The sequence below is a fragment of the Atta colombica genome, unplaced genomic scaffold, assembly GCF_001594045.1.
Source record: "Atta colombica isolate Treedump-2 unplaced genomic scaffold, Acol1.0 scaffold105, whole genome shotgun sequence".
NCBI classification, from domain to species: domain Eukaryota; kingdom Metazoa; phylum Arthropoda; class Insecta; order Hymenoptera; family Formicidae; genus Atta; species Atta colombica.
The window spans coordinates 4,777,214-4,792,065 of NW_017259190.1; the positions used below are offsets into that span (position 1 = coordinate 4,777,214).

The following is a 14,852-nucleotide window of genomic DNA, read 5'->3' on the forward strand; positions in this document are numbered from 1 at the left end:
CTCTCCTGCCCATGATCCAAACAGAGCACAAAGAGAAACATCGAGCGCGAATCAACTAAATAGAGAAACTAAATAGATTCAAAGATATATTTCCTAATATTTTTCAGTATAAAGTTAATTCACGTACGTGTTGTACTTATTTGTATTATTCGTATTTACATATTCGTATTATTCGTATTTACAAGGGCAAATATAATGATTAATGGTATGAGAATAATCGAATTGTGTCGCTACGCTCCGAACCGGTCGTTTAATTCGAAGATGCTAATCTCGGCTGGTCGTTTCTCGAGCATAACTTATCGAGAACGTAAATACGAGAGAGCGCGGCACGGCGGTGCATATTAGCATAAAATAGCCTTCTCAACTGGACCAATCGAATTAAGATCGATGAAGGGACTAGATGGCAAGGACAGGTAAAGATAGGAATAGAGAGATAAGTAAAAATAGGATAAAAAAAAAACAAACGATTGAAGATTATAAGGATCCCGAGAATCCCGAATCTAAGGATCCAATTTCTAACTACGCCAATGGCGTCCAACCTCATAAAACAAACGGTATAACGAGGCGTGGCCATAAAACCACTCCAGGCATTCTTCTTAGAGGCTGACCAACGTGAGTTTTAATATCGTGCGCCATTGCTTGGTTCCAATCAAGCATTCCAAGCAGTAGACTGCAGTTAAAAGTACGTTCGAAAAGTCAACGATGTCTTAATGAACGCGAATAAAGATTGAAAGTTGGAGAGGAAAACGTATTGGTTGCATTGCGTTGGATTGCTTTAATAAAATTCCTCCTGGAAATGTCCAATTTAAGTAGACTGGGAAGTCAATCTAACAGGACTGGGAAGTGGGAGTAGAGTAGTGGGACCAAGTGAGACTTACCGGTCAACTCGTCGGCGTCGACATCCCTCGTGACCAGTACGGCGATAGTGTGCGCAGCGGGGAGGCTCCAAGCTGCGACGGTGGCTACGGTTGAGAATCCCTGCTGCAGTCCGAAACTATCCTCCTTGTAGTTGCCAGCCGTTCTCGTCCATTTTCTGGCCATTATGCACCACCACGCGCATATTACGACCCACCTGCGGTCCAAATCGTACCAAATGCAACATCAAATAGGAATTATACGCACGTTACTCGCAATAATAATTCCATTTATACATAATAGATTAGATTCTACGATTTTGACAATTAAAATAATCAAAATTAAGTACATAAAATTTACAAGTATGCAAAAATAGCAGAGGTTACAAAGTCTGATGGATGTAGAATTGTCAATCGTCATGTTTCAAAAGCTTCTTCGAATCGATTGTACGGCCATACGAGTTTGCGATTCGAGTAAATAAAAGAGGAAGGAAGGAAGGAAGGAAGGAAGGAAGGAAGGAAGGAAGGAAGGAAGGAAGGAAGGAAGGAAGGAAGGAAGGAAGGAAGGAAGGAAGAAAAGAAGGAAGGAAAGGAGTCGAAAGAGCGGCTATAGGCTACTATAGGGACTATAGACGGGTAAAAGGTGGAAGGTAGGACTAGGAGCAAGCACAGCACGAGAGTGAGATGGAGTGACGTGCGAGCCGAGTAAATGTTTGCGCCTCGTTTGACCTGTTCGCGCTGCTTTTCGATCTTGTTGGAGAGAGAGAGAGAGAGAGAGACTCGCGTGATTAATTAGTCGGCTTTTCACTGCAACAGGCAACCTCTTGGCTCTCTCGTGCTCTCTCGGTGAGCATAACTGGTTGCCAGGGAGAACGAATTATAGGCAGTGTGATCTGTGTGATCTATGTGATAGTGTGATCATATGCGATGTGACCGCTCGATGCAGTTGCACGTGCGTGCAGTACACGATCATGCACGACGCTGCGCTGCGTTGCATTGCGTTGCAAGGAGTGCGAGGCTGCGAGGACGAAGAAAGACACGTTCTCTCTCTTTCTCATGCGCGAGACCAGCACGCATGCCGCTGGACCATTGTTCGTTCCAAGCAATTCCAGGCTTCGAAACGGTTCTCAGCGAGTCGTTGCTCTCATCGAAGCGATTCTTCGCGCGGATATTTACGACGCGTGAGCGCGTCAATGTAATCTCGTCATTTGAAATCGAAATAAGACCATTAGCGACAGATGATCTATATCTAGAGAATTTGAGATGTATAACAATAAAAAAATCTCATATTTATATTTAAAAAGAATAATTTCTTTTTACAAATACATTGAATGTTGTCGAAGCGGTTAGCTACGATGTCCGACGTCGAATTTCGAAAGTCTAGGCTCGATCGTAAAGCAGTCTCAATCTTCTCGAGTGTTTGCCGCTACTATACATATCTGGTATCTGGTAGTATTTACTCGGCGAACAACGGTAGCCGTGTCTCTTGGCGCGCATCTACATTGGTAGATCCACAAATCTACCAACAGGTTTCTCCACTCCTCTCGCACCTTTGCTTCAACACATTGGAGAATGTTAACAAAAATACGATTCATCTATTTTAATAAATATATTTTTAGACAATGCTGTATCGTCATATCGCCTGAAAGATGCCAAGTGAAAAAGTTGAAGAGTCGAGAAGATCGATTTGACATCTCCATTGAAATCGCGTCGCGCGAGCATATGTAAACAATCAAGTCGAATCTCTGACAATTGTGGAGCGAGGATATTCGACAGATTCGCTAATTCCCTTCCACGAATTTATTGCGTTTGGAAAAGCAAAAACTCACTCGATGAATTCCGGTCGCGCAGTGATGAATGGAGCGACGTGATTGCACTCGAGGAATGTCGATAAAAACTTAAAAACTTAAAAAGAGAAAGAAAAAAAATATCTAAAAGGACATGTTAACAATTAGAAAAAGGCTAGAGGTGTTTAAATATATATAAAAATAAAGGAGAGAGGAAAAGGATGATTTTTCTGGGCATTTCCGGCCTAATGATAACGATCGATGTGCAGGCGTGAGAACAATTAATAAAGAGTAACGAGCTCGATGTCAAAGTATGCGTAATAAGGCCGATTAGTTATGGCACGAGATTTTCTCTCTCTCTCTCTCTCTCTCTCTCTCTCTCTCTCTCTCTCTCGGTAACCTCGCTGTCACGACGTAGACTGCTACACGGCTGGGTGGTCGAGCATTCGCAGTTTCCGTGCAACTCGGACTTCGTCGCAGGAGGAGGGCAGAGAGGAGAGACTACCTAACGACTCGCTAACTAACAAAACAAACAAGAGGTAGCTAGTACCCCTCTCATCTCATCTCGCTGATTATATACCCCGCGGGATCCCTATACACGACAACGACGCCTCTTTCTTTCTTTCTTTCTTTCTTTCTTTCTTTCTTTCTCTCTCTCTCTCTCTCTCTCTCTCTCTCTCTCTCTCTCTCTCTCGCGCGCGCGCGCGTTTCTTCCCGGTTCCTCGATCCTCTCCTTCGTCTCCGTCTTTTTCTTACCCTCACTGACTCGGTCTTCTCTCACGATCATAAATTCGGAAAAGTTGATGTTACTCTTAATGAACTAATTCACTCGCATGGGAGAATTCGTTTACGTGCGTGATTTATATTCGCAAATGGGATTTAACTAATTGTAAGTTGTATTTGAAAGTAATTGCAAGACAAATGCAAATGTAAATGCGAAAACGAATAATTGCACTGCTCGGAAAGAAAAAGATGGAAAAGTCTGTGTCGAAACGCAGTTATAATATACACATACATAGTTTTCGCGTTTAATTTTATTAGTTTTATATGCTGTGTAGTAAAAGTGTATTTAAAAAACGTAAAAGGATAAATATAATACTTTAAAATATAATACTTTACGATACGTTAATGTATTTATAAAAAGACGCAGTGACGTTCCTTGTCCGAACGTTCCTGTTCCGTCTTCCTCGAAATAGATGAATGCGAGACGAGATAACTCTGGAGACTTGTTATCGGGGCCCGATGGTTCCTCATCGCTGCACTGGCCGCGTTCCTCACTCATCACTCTCATCAGTCTCATCACTGGCGCGTAGAGCTCTTATCTTGGATAAATTATCGAGAAATTCTCGGATCCGGGTCCTTAAGCTTAAGGCTCGGGGAATGCCGGGGATTGGGTCGATTGGGTAGTGGGCACTGAGAGAGAGATGATGGATCAGCTCTTTCCTCGAGCCCTTCTTTCGACTTGTCCTTTTTCCCTCGTTCTTGAGACGGCCGTCAAACTCTTGGAGCAGGGACTTTGGAAGGCAGAGGAGAGGAAAGGAGAGAAAAGAGAGAAACGGAAACACGAAACTGCCGGATTACCTACCTACCTACCTACCACCATGGGGCCGTACGATCCTTTCTGTCAATGGCGTAGCAACGCCGATTATCGATTCTTTCAGGACAGAATAGATAGATTTCGAGAGAGAGAGAGAGAGAGAGAGAGAGAGAGAGAGAGAGAGAATCAAATCGTCATTTGACAATTTTTAATTTTAAGAAATTGTACGTGTATGTGTATTGTTTATATTACGACTTTAATTTTAACAAAATATTCCATTAGCAATTTAGTCTCATACAACTATCGTGAAGATATAAATAGAAAATTTAAGGATTGTCGAGTAATTTTTTGTTATCGTAAATGCATAAATTCTTGCTCGGAGCTCTAATAAAAGTTCTAATGGAGTTTAAACATTTTTTTTAGAATTTCCGCAAATAAGTCATAATTTCTCTTTTAAAGAAAGCTCGTTAAAAATCTCGTTGCTTTTCAAGCATAGTAAACTTGACACATGTTGCAGGAATAATGTGAAAAGGGAGATAGTGGAAGGCGAGAGGAGAGAGGAGAGAGAAGAGAGGCGAGAGGCGAGACAGGACAATGCATGGCTAGGAGGACCCTATGGGTCCATGGTGCACGGCTTCGTGGCTTCGTGGTTTCGTGTCCGGAGGGCGCGATGTTTATCGGCTCTTTCGATGTAAATTATGGCCATACGCTATAGAGTTCGCTACAGCGCGCTGCATGGCGCGCAAAAGTATTCGGGCTCCGAGTAGTCCGAGTTCAGGGTCGGATCTTTGTGATAGAGGGGTTTAACCGCGTACTGAACGCGTTTCTTATTTAAAACTTGCACTTTTCAGTAAATTTGTAAAGCCCTGAGTCCGAAACTATACATTTAGAAATTATAGTAAACTGACAATGAGTGTAACATGTGAAAATGAAGATTGAAAAACAAATGAAAAAAAGTTTTCAATATTTACAGTTGAATGTTTAAATAAATTTGAAAATTCATGAGATATTATAAGATGATCGATTTTGTGAAACTCGTTTGCGCAATTACAACCACAAATGGTATTCATATACTATATGAATCATCTTGTTTTTGTCTGAAGCGTCGTTTCGTCCATCTCCCACCTTGTCTCTCTTTCTCTCTCTCTCTCTCTCTCTCTCTCTCTCATTCTGCTCTTCTCGCACTTTCTTTTTCCTTCTCAAGCAACTCGCTTTCTCTAAGATGGAATGCCATTGACTCCATGCATATCTGGCAACAAGGTTCCTCCCGACCCATCTCACATACCGGGTGATCTTCGTTTATCCGAGTATTAAAAGATTTATGAACGCAAAGTACTTACTAAGATTCTGAAAAATACACATAGATGAAACTCTCAAGACTACAGACGGCATTAGTTTCAGCGCAAGTAGTTTGAATATTGTGAAAAATCTAAAAATTCTGAAATCAAGTATATACAAATTTAACAAACATAAAATAAAGAATCGAAGAATAATCTTTTACAAAGATCTTCTCTCTTATCGTAATACGAGTATTGAAGTTTCAAATCGTAAAATTTGACAAATTTTATAATTTGTAATTAAAAAATATATTTATCGCATTAAAAAGTACATTTTCTACAAAAGCATACATTGATATGGTGAAACTCTCTCGAGTTTTTTTTTATACAATACATTACACATGTATAAATTTTGAGATTTTTATCAATACAAATACATAGGCGAACGGATAATTTTTTGCTCAAGTATGCCACCCGTTAGACGCGTTAAGATGAGTCTCTCAGTATAAACGGGATGAGATGGGATGGGACGGGATGGGAGTCAGAGGCTCGTTAGCGGCACGAGGGGAGTCAACACTGTTGCCAGATTGTTATCCCTACCTCGGCGGACGATGCAGTCTCGCCGCAGCAAGGCTGACCGAGTGCAATAAGCCGCTCTGCAACACCCGACAACTTTGAAACATGTTATACGAGAGTACCATTTGATTCTCGCACTTGTGCGTAATTATAAAATCTAGTAATATAGCGATAGAGAAAACTTGTTGAAATACCTTTTTCAACAAGTAAAACGAAATTGCATCAGCTAAATTACATATATCAACATCCTCTGCGTAATTTGTAAATTAATTTATTTGTAAATTAAATCCAAATCAGTCTACGATAGATAAAAAGATTTCAAGAAGCAACAATCGCTATTACCTCCAACCCAATCGATAGTTTACATTCATCAATCTTGAAATGATGCATAAAATAAGAAATGTGTAAACTTACCAAACGATCGCTGCGTTTCCAAAATAATAGAGTAGCAGAAAAACGACGGCGCAATACGGATTAGCTAGGCCATCTTGCGTTAGGTACTGTTGCTGCTGTTGCTGCAGTTGCTGCTGTTGCTGGGCCAAGACAGCTTGTTCCTGTGGATGTAACTGAATCACAGGAGTGCAGGCGACGTTTAGCCGGCCGGCAGCCAATCGAATCACGTAGCCAATTGCGACTGCCGCATGACAAATAGTCAAAAAGACTATCGCACGCTCTGCAAGCAATTATTATCCATGTTTTAGAAGAATTTAAATACAATGGCATGAAAAAATGCCAAAACAGCAGAATTAAAATCAGAATCAATCAAACGACTTCGCTTTGCGAGAAAGATTTTCTTACCTGCGGGGCTGGTCAGTATAGGCCGTTTGCGTGGCTTCAATAATGTCAGGATCGCGATCGCGACGGAGACTAAGGACACCGTTACGAATACAGCCATCCAGGCCTCCGCGAGCCTCTTGTCTTTCTGGGACCAAAGGATATCGGCATCGCAAGCGGCGGCGCATCTTCCAGAGCGATTGAGGAAGATGTATAATCCAGACTTGGCGTACCAGGAACAGCCCCAAGGTCCGTTGCTAGTGCTTATCGCCTAGATGATAATACATGTAATGTTTAATCGAGTAACAATTTTTAATATAGATATTCATCTTTATAACATGTATATTCGCTAAAAAACCTGAATAGGATTAGCCGGCCCTGGCTCGCCCGGTCCTTCCATGCACATGTGCTGGTGATTGTTTTCCGGTGGAAACTTGGAACAGTTCAATGCAGCGGGCCAGGGAAAACCGAATCCCTGAAGAACCGGGTAACAGCGTGCCCGCACTTGTTCGCACAGACCTCGACAGGGACCTATAGGTGCGGGGACCTTCTCGGTACACATCGGAGCATACACCGAACACAAGAACAGATGCAATTGCGCACTGCAACATGTTATTAACAATCAGAGATCAGCAAAAGTCAGATCTTTTAACATTCTGCCTCCATCTTTTTAAATTATTTATTATTCAAAGTTTCAACACATGTATTGCGTTTAATAGATAGATATTATTAATTATTAGAAATTTATCTAATGTGAAATCATCACCGATATACCTAAATATAAGTGTAAATAATAATCCAAGGTGTCCAATGTGTGCATGCGTAAAAAAATTATTTCGTTAAATTATTATTATTATTGTTATTATTATCATCCGTTATAAAGCAAAGATTGCTATAAGATTGCAGTTATAAAGAAAACGCTTTTACCATTAATAAATATTAATAATATAACGTATACTATTCGATAAAAAAAAAAATGATATGCGTAGAAAGAGCATTTACCTGCATCCGTATTGAATGAGCGGGCTGAACGTTTGTAAGGTAAAATCGGCATCGCCTTGAATCTCATGACCAACTAGATTCGGCATGACAGTGACATTGTAGCCAAGGCCACGACACATCTCGATTCTGATCGGCTCGCAGGCGCCGTGCGCGCACCATATTGCACGTATCAACGTCAACAACGGTAACAAAATCCAACGCATTTTCCGCGAAAAACCTTTTTCAATAAATATTCCTTACGTCGTAAACGTTATTTCACCTTTTCTATCGTACATGGCACACTCGCCGTGCTGGAAGTGCTGCAACTTTTGAGATATGTCTGTCGATCGTGCATCACGCGGTTTCAAGTTTCAATCAGAAACTCGAAGAAGAAGCATAATGGACCTGTAACGTGGAAATAGAAGAGAGATAAAATAAATACGTGTGTGTGTGTGTGTGTGTGTGTGTGTGTGTGTGTGTGTGAATCAAGTTTTACAATTAACTCGATTTAATTGAAATTTCTGGTAAATAAACAACTTGTAAAAGCGTGAAAATTTAATACGGAAATATGTGTTGTATACCTATATTAAAAATGCACATAGAAAAACATCGAGAGTTAATTAAATTCAAAATATGACTAAGAGAGATGTGCTTTTTCAGAAAGATCAATAAAGATTTAATTTTATTGTTTATTCAACTGGACTCACTTTCTTGTCGTAATTACAATCCTGTCATAGCTTTATTTGAAGAGCCGTCAAATTCAATCTTGACGAATAGTTCAATCAACTTGTTTGTGCATTAAATGAGATCATCAATTTCAATTGGTGCTTCTCTCCAATGTAGATTCGGTCTTGCTTTTAATTTAATCAAGTTTCAACAACTAAGATCTCAACGATAACTTGACATCGCACTCTGTCCTTTGCGACGCAGATTGAACTTGATGAAATGTACGTAGATTTCTCTCATATACACATACACACACTTTAATTTAATAATTTAGAAATAAATTTGAAAAATAATTAACCTTACTTTACATATATGTATAACGTGAAACGCAGGCATCTTATATTGTTTCTTCTCTCAGAAAAGGAACAGTTTGTAAACCATTCACGAGGAACATGCGTACGCATGCATGCACGCACGGCACGCACGCATGTACACACGCACGCATGCATGCACGCACGCACGCATGCACGTGCGCACACAGCAATGATTTAATTAACAATTCACGAGCCAGCCGATCCAATATGTGACGCGCGACACGCGCGCGTTTAAACAACCGTGGAAGTGCGATTTCAAATGTAAAATGTAGAAATAGAATCGATCACAATAAAAGCATTGGCGATCGGACAATCATGGAAGACGATAACGCGTGTTACAATGATCCTTCAGTCGGATCATTGTGAATTTAATTAATCGGCGAATTAATCGCCGAAAAATAGCCGGGCTGAACGCGCGATCCTCCCTCGTCGAAGCTTTCCGTGCGACTAAACGCTCTTCCCTCATTGCTCGCCGTTCGCCGTTCTTCGCTCGTCGCTCGCCCGACCGCCGACGCGACGCGACGCGACGCGACGCGACGCCTCACGTTCGACGCCTACGGATTGCGCCCTAGTGACATCTGTTTATCCCTCCTTCCCACGCTTATTCGCCTCTTTACAGGGCCTCTTAGCTCTCTTCTGTTCTCCTCTGCATGATTCCTCTTTCTCCACTGGCAGGGAATAGGGATTTCCGTCCTGTCGTCCTCCTATATATACATACACATTTCGTATTTCATATGCGCCACTGCGCCTTCTTCGTTTGGCGATCGAGTCCAATCGACTCTGATATTTCGCGTTCGATATGTCGCGCGGAATCATTTTTTATATATCTTTTACATTTTATATTACTTGCGTATCTTATTTATGAAAGAAAAAATATGAGAGAGAGAGAGAGAGAGAGAGAGAGAGATTCCTAAATTTGAGCGGTTGGAGAAATGCGCTGCAAATAGTAAAGAAATTCATTCTTACAAGGAAATTATCAATATTAATTGGAGCTTGCATTTAATATGACGTGAAAATTAGACGCACAACACCTGGGCAAGTTGAAATTTTCGCGTGCGAAAGGAGAAATCATTTTCATCATTTTTTAACGCAGTTGCTACACCTACAAAAGAGAGAGAGAGAGAGAGAGAGAGAGAGAGAGAGAGATGTCAAGAGTAGAGAGATTAGGAGAGAGGAAAGAACAGCAGTCACGTTTTTATTATCATATCCCGATGTTTGGCAGCATTATAGTTAATTTAAGACTGGCTTTACGGGCTGTATTTTCTTAATTAGTATAATTGCACAGCTCTGGTAGAAACACCCTTTTTTCGTATTCTCTTTCTTTCGCGCTTCCTTCTTCGTTCGGAGGTTCATTTATCGCAGAGTGACTATCTTCCTTGAGAATTCGAACAGAGGGAAATAAATTAATTATTAGCACAAAATATATAAAGATAGCATCCTAGCAAACGAGAATGGATTAAAATGGATTGAATTTTTTCTATCCGAATGCGTATTTTAAATAGCAAATACTTTTTTTTGGATTTAATTAGATTCAATTGTATTCAATTAAATTCAATTGAATTAAAAAACTGTATTTCCTATTCAAAATTTTGAATTGAACAGTATTCACAATGCATAGAAGAAGTTATAATATTATTTTTAGATTAAAAGGCAGATATGCAATTCCTATAAATGAATAAAAATGCATTCAGGATTGAAAAGCATTCATTTTAATATCCGTGAATCAATATTTCTGAAAACCTAAATCCATTTCAATTCATTTCAATCCATTCTAGTTTGCTGGGGATCATCGTGGATATTCATACCATTGTATTTTCTTCAAGCGTGTTCTCGAATCGTGTATCATTACAATTCTGTTATAATACACACACACACACACACACACACACACGCGTGCGCGCACGCACACACACACACACACACACACACACACACACACACACACACACACACACACGTATTAAAAGAGAAGATCCTCGTCCGTGTCGTCTAGTAGGACATTGGCACTCCGAATGAAATGGTAAGAAGAAGACTGTCGACTGTCATATGATCGCTTCGTTTTCCATTCTTGTATCTTCTTAAGGCGATAAAATTCTTCTCGCTCGTACTCATCAAGTTCGGTGACAATATATGCGAGGGTCCGTTCTAACCGAGGTATAATAATGTAACGAAGAGCGTTTACGCGACGTCTTGTTGTCTTGATTATTCGGTCGAGGATCCGATAGTTGTGCTGCAATGACGCCAATTTGACCAACAGATCTATTGCCTTTCCATAATTGATCTTCAATCTAGCCACCTGTTGCGAAGTATCGGGATATGTGTATATAGAAGCTTGCGGAACATCACCAACGGACAACAATATTTACTCAATTGATAAAAGCAAAACGGTTAATTGTTTTTTATCATATAGCTTTTTATCATATGTATACTGCATGCATATAATGGTGCTAAATGCACATAATCACTTGTTGACCGCCTCTGGCCAATCCGGTAAATTTGAAGGGATCGGCGCCACTGCGGAAGGCCTCGTAAATCCATAGTCGAATCCCACCGATCATCTCCTGTCTGGTTCGAATCTTGGTTTTGGCCTTGTCGACCGCCTGTAGGACCAGCTCGTTTACTCCACCTGTCGCGTAATTAACTTCGACCAACGAGAAGGCCGCGTCTCTCATAACTTGGCCAAGCTGCAATTTATTCTTGAGTAATTGCAACATAATCTCGCGAAATCGAATTAAGAGACCATCGATCCGTTTCGAAAGCAAATCGCGACCCCTACGGGCACAGGTCAAACGGCATTTCACATTTGTATGCGAGCTGGATGTTGGAAAAACTGCTAGTCTGTCTACAATCTCCATAATTGTCTGACATCGAAATTATATATGGATCATGATAAAATTGATGTTCAGTTTTATTGATTTTTTTCATTAAAAAAAAAAAAAAAATTTACGACTTTCAATTTTAATTATCACGTATTTCGATCGTTATGTATTGAGTTTGTACGGACATGAATTCACAGAGGCATCGGTGGTTCAGTGGTAGAATGCTCGCCTGCCACGCGGGCGGCCCGGGTTCGATTCCCGGCCGATGCATAAAATACTTTTTTATTAAATTTTTTATTACATAAAATATTAACGTTTGAAACTCAACAATTCGATTTCTCTACTGTCTCGCGATTGATTTCACATTTTCATGGACAAAGACAAAAATAATAATTTTGCATCGGCCGGGAATCGAACCCGGGCCGCCCGCGTGGCAGGCGAGCATTCTACCACTGAACCACCGATGCTTATGCTCGGCTTTGCCAACTAGTACATTCTTCTTTCACATACAACTCTTTCACATTCAACTCTTTTTCTTTTTATACCTCACTTTCAATTATTTATAATTTACAATTTATAATTAAAAATGTTTAATCTTTCGTGTAATTGTTTAAAACATTTTTTCTTCATAATAATTATTTTATTAGAATAAATTGTATAATAGAAACTATTTCAAACAAGGAATTTTATTTAAACAAATCCTTGCTATTTTTCTTTATGAATAATTACTAGTCTTTACTAAAGTTAATGATTCAAGTCCCAATACTGTTCGCCGTACTCTCCATTTTTGTTACCCCATTTCACCTAAAAAAAGTTATGTGAATTATAAATAATAAATTACATTTAAACAGATATTAATAAATTGATAATTATTCAAGACGTTACTTTAATAGTTTTAATTTACAAAATGATATAAAATACAAAGACGTACATAAAATACAAAATAATATTGACAAGTTAAAATTATGATGTACGTATATAAAGGAATATACTTGTGTATGATGACGAAATAAGATAATTACCTTGCCGCTAAAACGGTTGTTGTCAAAATCTTTTCGTTCGAACCTTTGTTCCCATTCGATAGGATTCTCACAGACATAACCAAATTCAAGTTTAAGAGGTGCCAAATGTTCCGAAAATATATCTCTACAATAAACATTTACAGTTCATCATCAAAATACATTTACAGTTTTTTTGTCATTTTACATAAATGTTATGTCTTATATTTAATTCACTTTAAACAATCTATAATTCGCATCAGAATTTATAAGATTCCGTTCGAACTACTTGTGTGCCGGATGAAACAAAAGATATTTACACATATACATATACGTATTAAAATTCATACATATGTATATGTAAAAATGCATGGCATACAAAAATTAGAAATAAAATTCTGTCTTGAAAAATTTAGTGCCAATTATTCATAAATAGATACATAGAAGATTTGACTCACTGAAAGTATTGTCCCATCGACAAAATATCTGATGCTCTTTTCTGTTTTGAGGTCCCTTCTTTATTCACAATTTGTGAATTTATAATCATAATTAAAACAAATTAATATACATGTACGTACATATAATATTGTTATATAAAATGCACACAATCGAATCACGATTTATATATATATTTACCTGTCAAAGTCATTTCTGTACGTTTTTCCAATAAATGGGGTGTGACAAAATTTATGAAAAGCAGTATTGTTGCCATTTGTATAAAAAATAAATTAAAATTATATTTTATCCGCATTATATCTAATAATATAACTATAAACTTGCAATCCGTTGTTGTCTTATAGAGTGAATGGTAAACTACTGAAGAGGAGGACGTATTAAATAGGAGAAATTATGGTCTCTGCATCACACGTTTTTTTGTCGGATAATATGCTCTATTTAATACAAGAGTGAAAGTGTACTAATGTAATGCATCATTGATGTAAATTTTATTTTTAACATAACTGTCTACCTTCTAGTTTACAAATAATGTGCTATATTAAATATTATAATACAATTGCAAACTTGTTTTAAACATTATTATTCTGTATTTTGCATAATATTTTATTTCTCTCTCTCTCTCTCTCTCTCTCTCTCTCTCTCTCTCTCTCTCTCTCTCTCTCTCTCTCTCTGTATATTTCTGTATATTATTAACAACAGATATCTAAAGAAGACTAAGTAGCATTTAAATACTCAATTATTTATCGTACGACAGGAGATTGCTGTTTTTCGCACACTTCATCAAGGATTGAATTAACTTGACAAATCCAGTATCTTTTGGTTTTTCTAGACCACGCAGTACACGGTTCTTCATCACAGCGACAAATTCTCGATTACTAAGTTGTCCGTCCACTGTAGAACAAGATCCATCATACAATTTAATCATGTTTTAAATACATTTTACATATTTAATACACATTTAAGATACATTTAATGCTATATCATGCTATAACTTGTAAGAAAATTAAGCTTTTCTTAGTAGAGTATGTATTAAATTAAATACAGTATTTCTATTATAATAAAAAATCAACTCACTATTTTCGTCGAAAATCGTGTATACCACTTGAATGATATGATCACTTAGATCAACATGTGCTACAGTTTTTGCTACATGTTTTAATGTCGCTGCAATATCATATTGCACAATTATATATCCAAATAATTAATATAGCAATAAAAATGCTTGATATTTTTAATTATTACCGATTGTTTTTTACAATCGACGAACCATAATTAATTAATATTCTAAATTATTCTATTGTTTCAGAGTTTCAAGATGATTAGAATATTTAATCAACCGACAATTCTATTATTTTATATACCTTGATCGATAGATGCACCGGCTATATGATAAAATGTCAGGGCTGTATCAACATCATTAATGTTGTTTAAAAAATGGAAAAACTTGAGATATTCTTCTTTGCTGATCCCTTTCGGATCTTCTTTAAAACTATAAATAATTATGATTTAATATATATGATATAATTTAAAAATTTTAGATTTTATGGTTATAAAAATTAAATATTTTCACACTCACGTTTTTTTCACTCTCTTCAACATTTTTGCCTTCTTTTTCGCTGGATATCCAGCATAAGCCAATAACAATTCCGTAAAATCTATCTCGGTGATATTGCCATGCTCGTTTGGATTTCGTCGTTCAAACTAAGCAAAAAAAAAAAAAAAAAAAAAAAAAAAAAAAAAAAAAAAAAAAAAA

General features: G+C 38.0%; 4 protein-coding genes and 2 non-coding genes across 7 annotated transcripts in view; 1 reads left to right on the forward strand and 5 right to left on the reverse strand.

Moving 5' to 3' along the window:
- Window positions 1–8,024, reverse strand: part of LOC108689539 (frizzled-4) — a 9,952-nt gene extending 1,928 nt beyond the window's left edge. The window contains exons 1-5 of the mRNA XM_018196336.1: window positions 7,808–8,024; window positions 7,164–7,407; window positions 6,830–7,076; window positions 6,446–6,704; window positions 879–1,072 (exon numbers count right to left, since the gene is read on the reverse strand). Of these exons, the coding sequence (XP_018051825.1) occupies window positions 879–1,072; window positions 6,446–6,704; window positions 6,830–7,076; window positions 7,164–7,407; window positions 7,808–8,010 (1,147 nt within the window). The 5' untranslated portion in view covers window positions 8,011–8,024. The remainder of the gene's footprint in view (window positions 1–878; window positions 1,073–6,445; window positions 6,705–6,829; window positions 7,077–7,163; window positions 7,408–7,807) is intronic.
- A 2,762-nt stretch (window positions 8,025–10,786) lies between these two features.
- On the reverse strand, window positions 10,787–11,681 carry LOC108689953 (V-type proton ATPase subunit D-like). Its single transcript, XM_018196957.1, has 2 exons — window positions 11,292–11,681; window positions 10,787–11,122 (listed from the first exon to the last, which is right to left on the reverse strand). The coding sequence occupies exons 1-2, from the start codon at window positions 11,679–11,681 to the stop codon at window positions 10,787–10,789; spliced, it is 726 nt and encodes a 241-aa protein (XP_018052446.1).
- A 163-nt stretch (window positions 11,682–11,844) lies between these two features.
- Window positions 11,845–11,915, forward strand: Trnag-gcc. The gene has a single exon. It is a non-coding gene; the product is annotated as a tRNA-Gly (tRNA).
- Window positions 11,916–12,041: 126 nt separating this feature from the next.
- Trnag-gcc lies at window positions 12,042–12,112 on the reverse strand. Its single transcript has one exon. It is a non-coding gene; the product is annotated as a tRNA-Gly (tRNA).
- A 277-nt stretch (window positions 12,113–12,389) lies between these two features.
- Window positions 12,390–13,394, reverse strand: LOC108689925. The gene is made up of 4 exons (XM_018196906.1): window positions 13,280–13,394; window positions 13,102–13,159; window positions 12,668–12,791; window positions 12,390–12,449 (listed from the first exon to the last, which is right to left on the reverse strand). Exons 1-4 carry the CDS (start codon window positions 13,392–13,394, stop codon window positions 12,390–12,392), a joined length of 357 nt encoding a protein of 118 aa, XP_018052395.1.
- A 171-nt stretch (window positions 13,395–13,565) lies between these two features.
- The window catches only part of LOC108689051 (calcium uptake protein 1 homolog, mitochondrial), a 4,506-nt gene continuing 3,219 nt past the window's right edge, over window positions 13,566–14,852 (reverse strand). For both annotated transcript variants that reach the window (XM_018195656.1, XM_018195665.1), the window contains exons 10-13: window positions 14,676–14,800; window positions 14,461–14,588; window positions 14,174–14,263; window positions 13,566–13,990 (exon numbers count right to left, since the gene is read on the reverse strand). In XM_018195656.1, coding sequence (XP_018051145.1) covers window positions 13,836–13,990; window positions 14,174–14,263; window positions 14,461–14,588; window positions 14,676–14,800 — 498 coding nt within the window. In that variant the 3' untranslated portion in view covers window positions 13,566–13,835. The remainder of the gene's footprint in view (window positions 13,991–14,173; window positions 14,264–14,460; window positions 14,589–14,675; window positions 14,801–14,852) is intronic.

Bases quoted from the DNA above. Each gene is read 5' to 3' on its own strand.
- LOC108689953 (XM_018196957.1), bottom strand. From the start codon at position 11,681: ATGGAGATTGTAGACAGACTAGCAGTTTTTCCAACATCCAGCTCGCAT. The intron at 11,123-11,291 runs GTGATTATGTGC...ACTTCGCAACAG, and splicing joins TGGCCAGAGGCGGTCAACAA to GTGGCTAGATTGAAGATCAA.
- LOC108689925 (XM_018196906.1), bottom strand. From the start codon at position 13,394: ATGCGGATAAAATATAATTTTAATTTATTTTTTATACAAATGGCAACA. The intron at 13,160-13,279 runs GTAAATATATAT...TTGTGAATAAAG, and splicing joins TACAGAAATGACTTTGACAG to AAGGGACCTCAAAACAGAAA. The intron at 12,792-13,101 runs GTGAGTCAAATC...TGTTTATTGTAG, and splicing joins TCGATGGGACAATACTTTCA to AGATATATTTTCGGAACATT.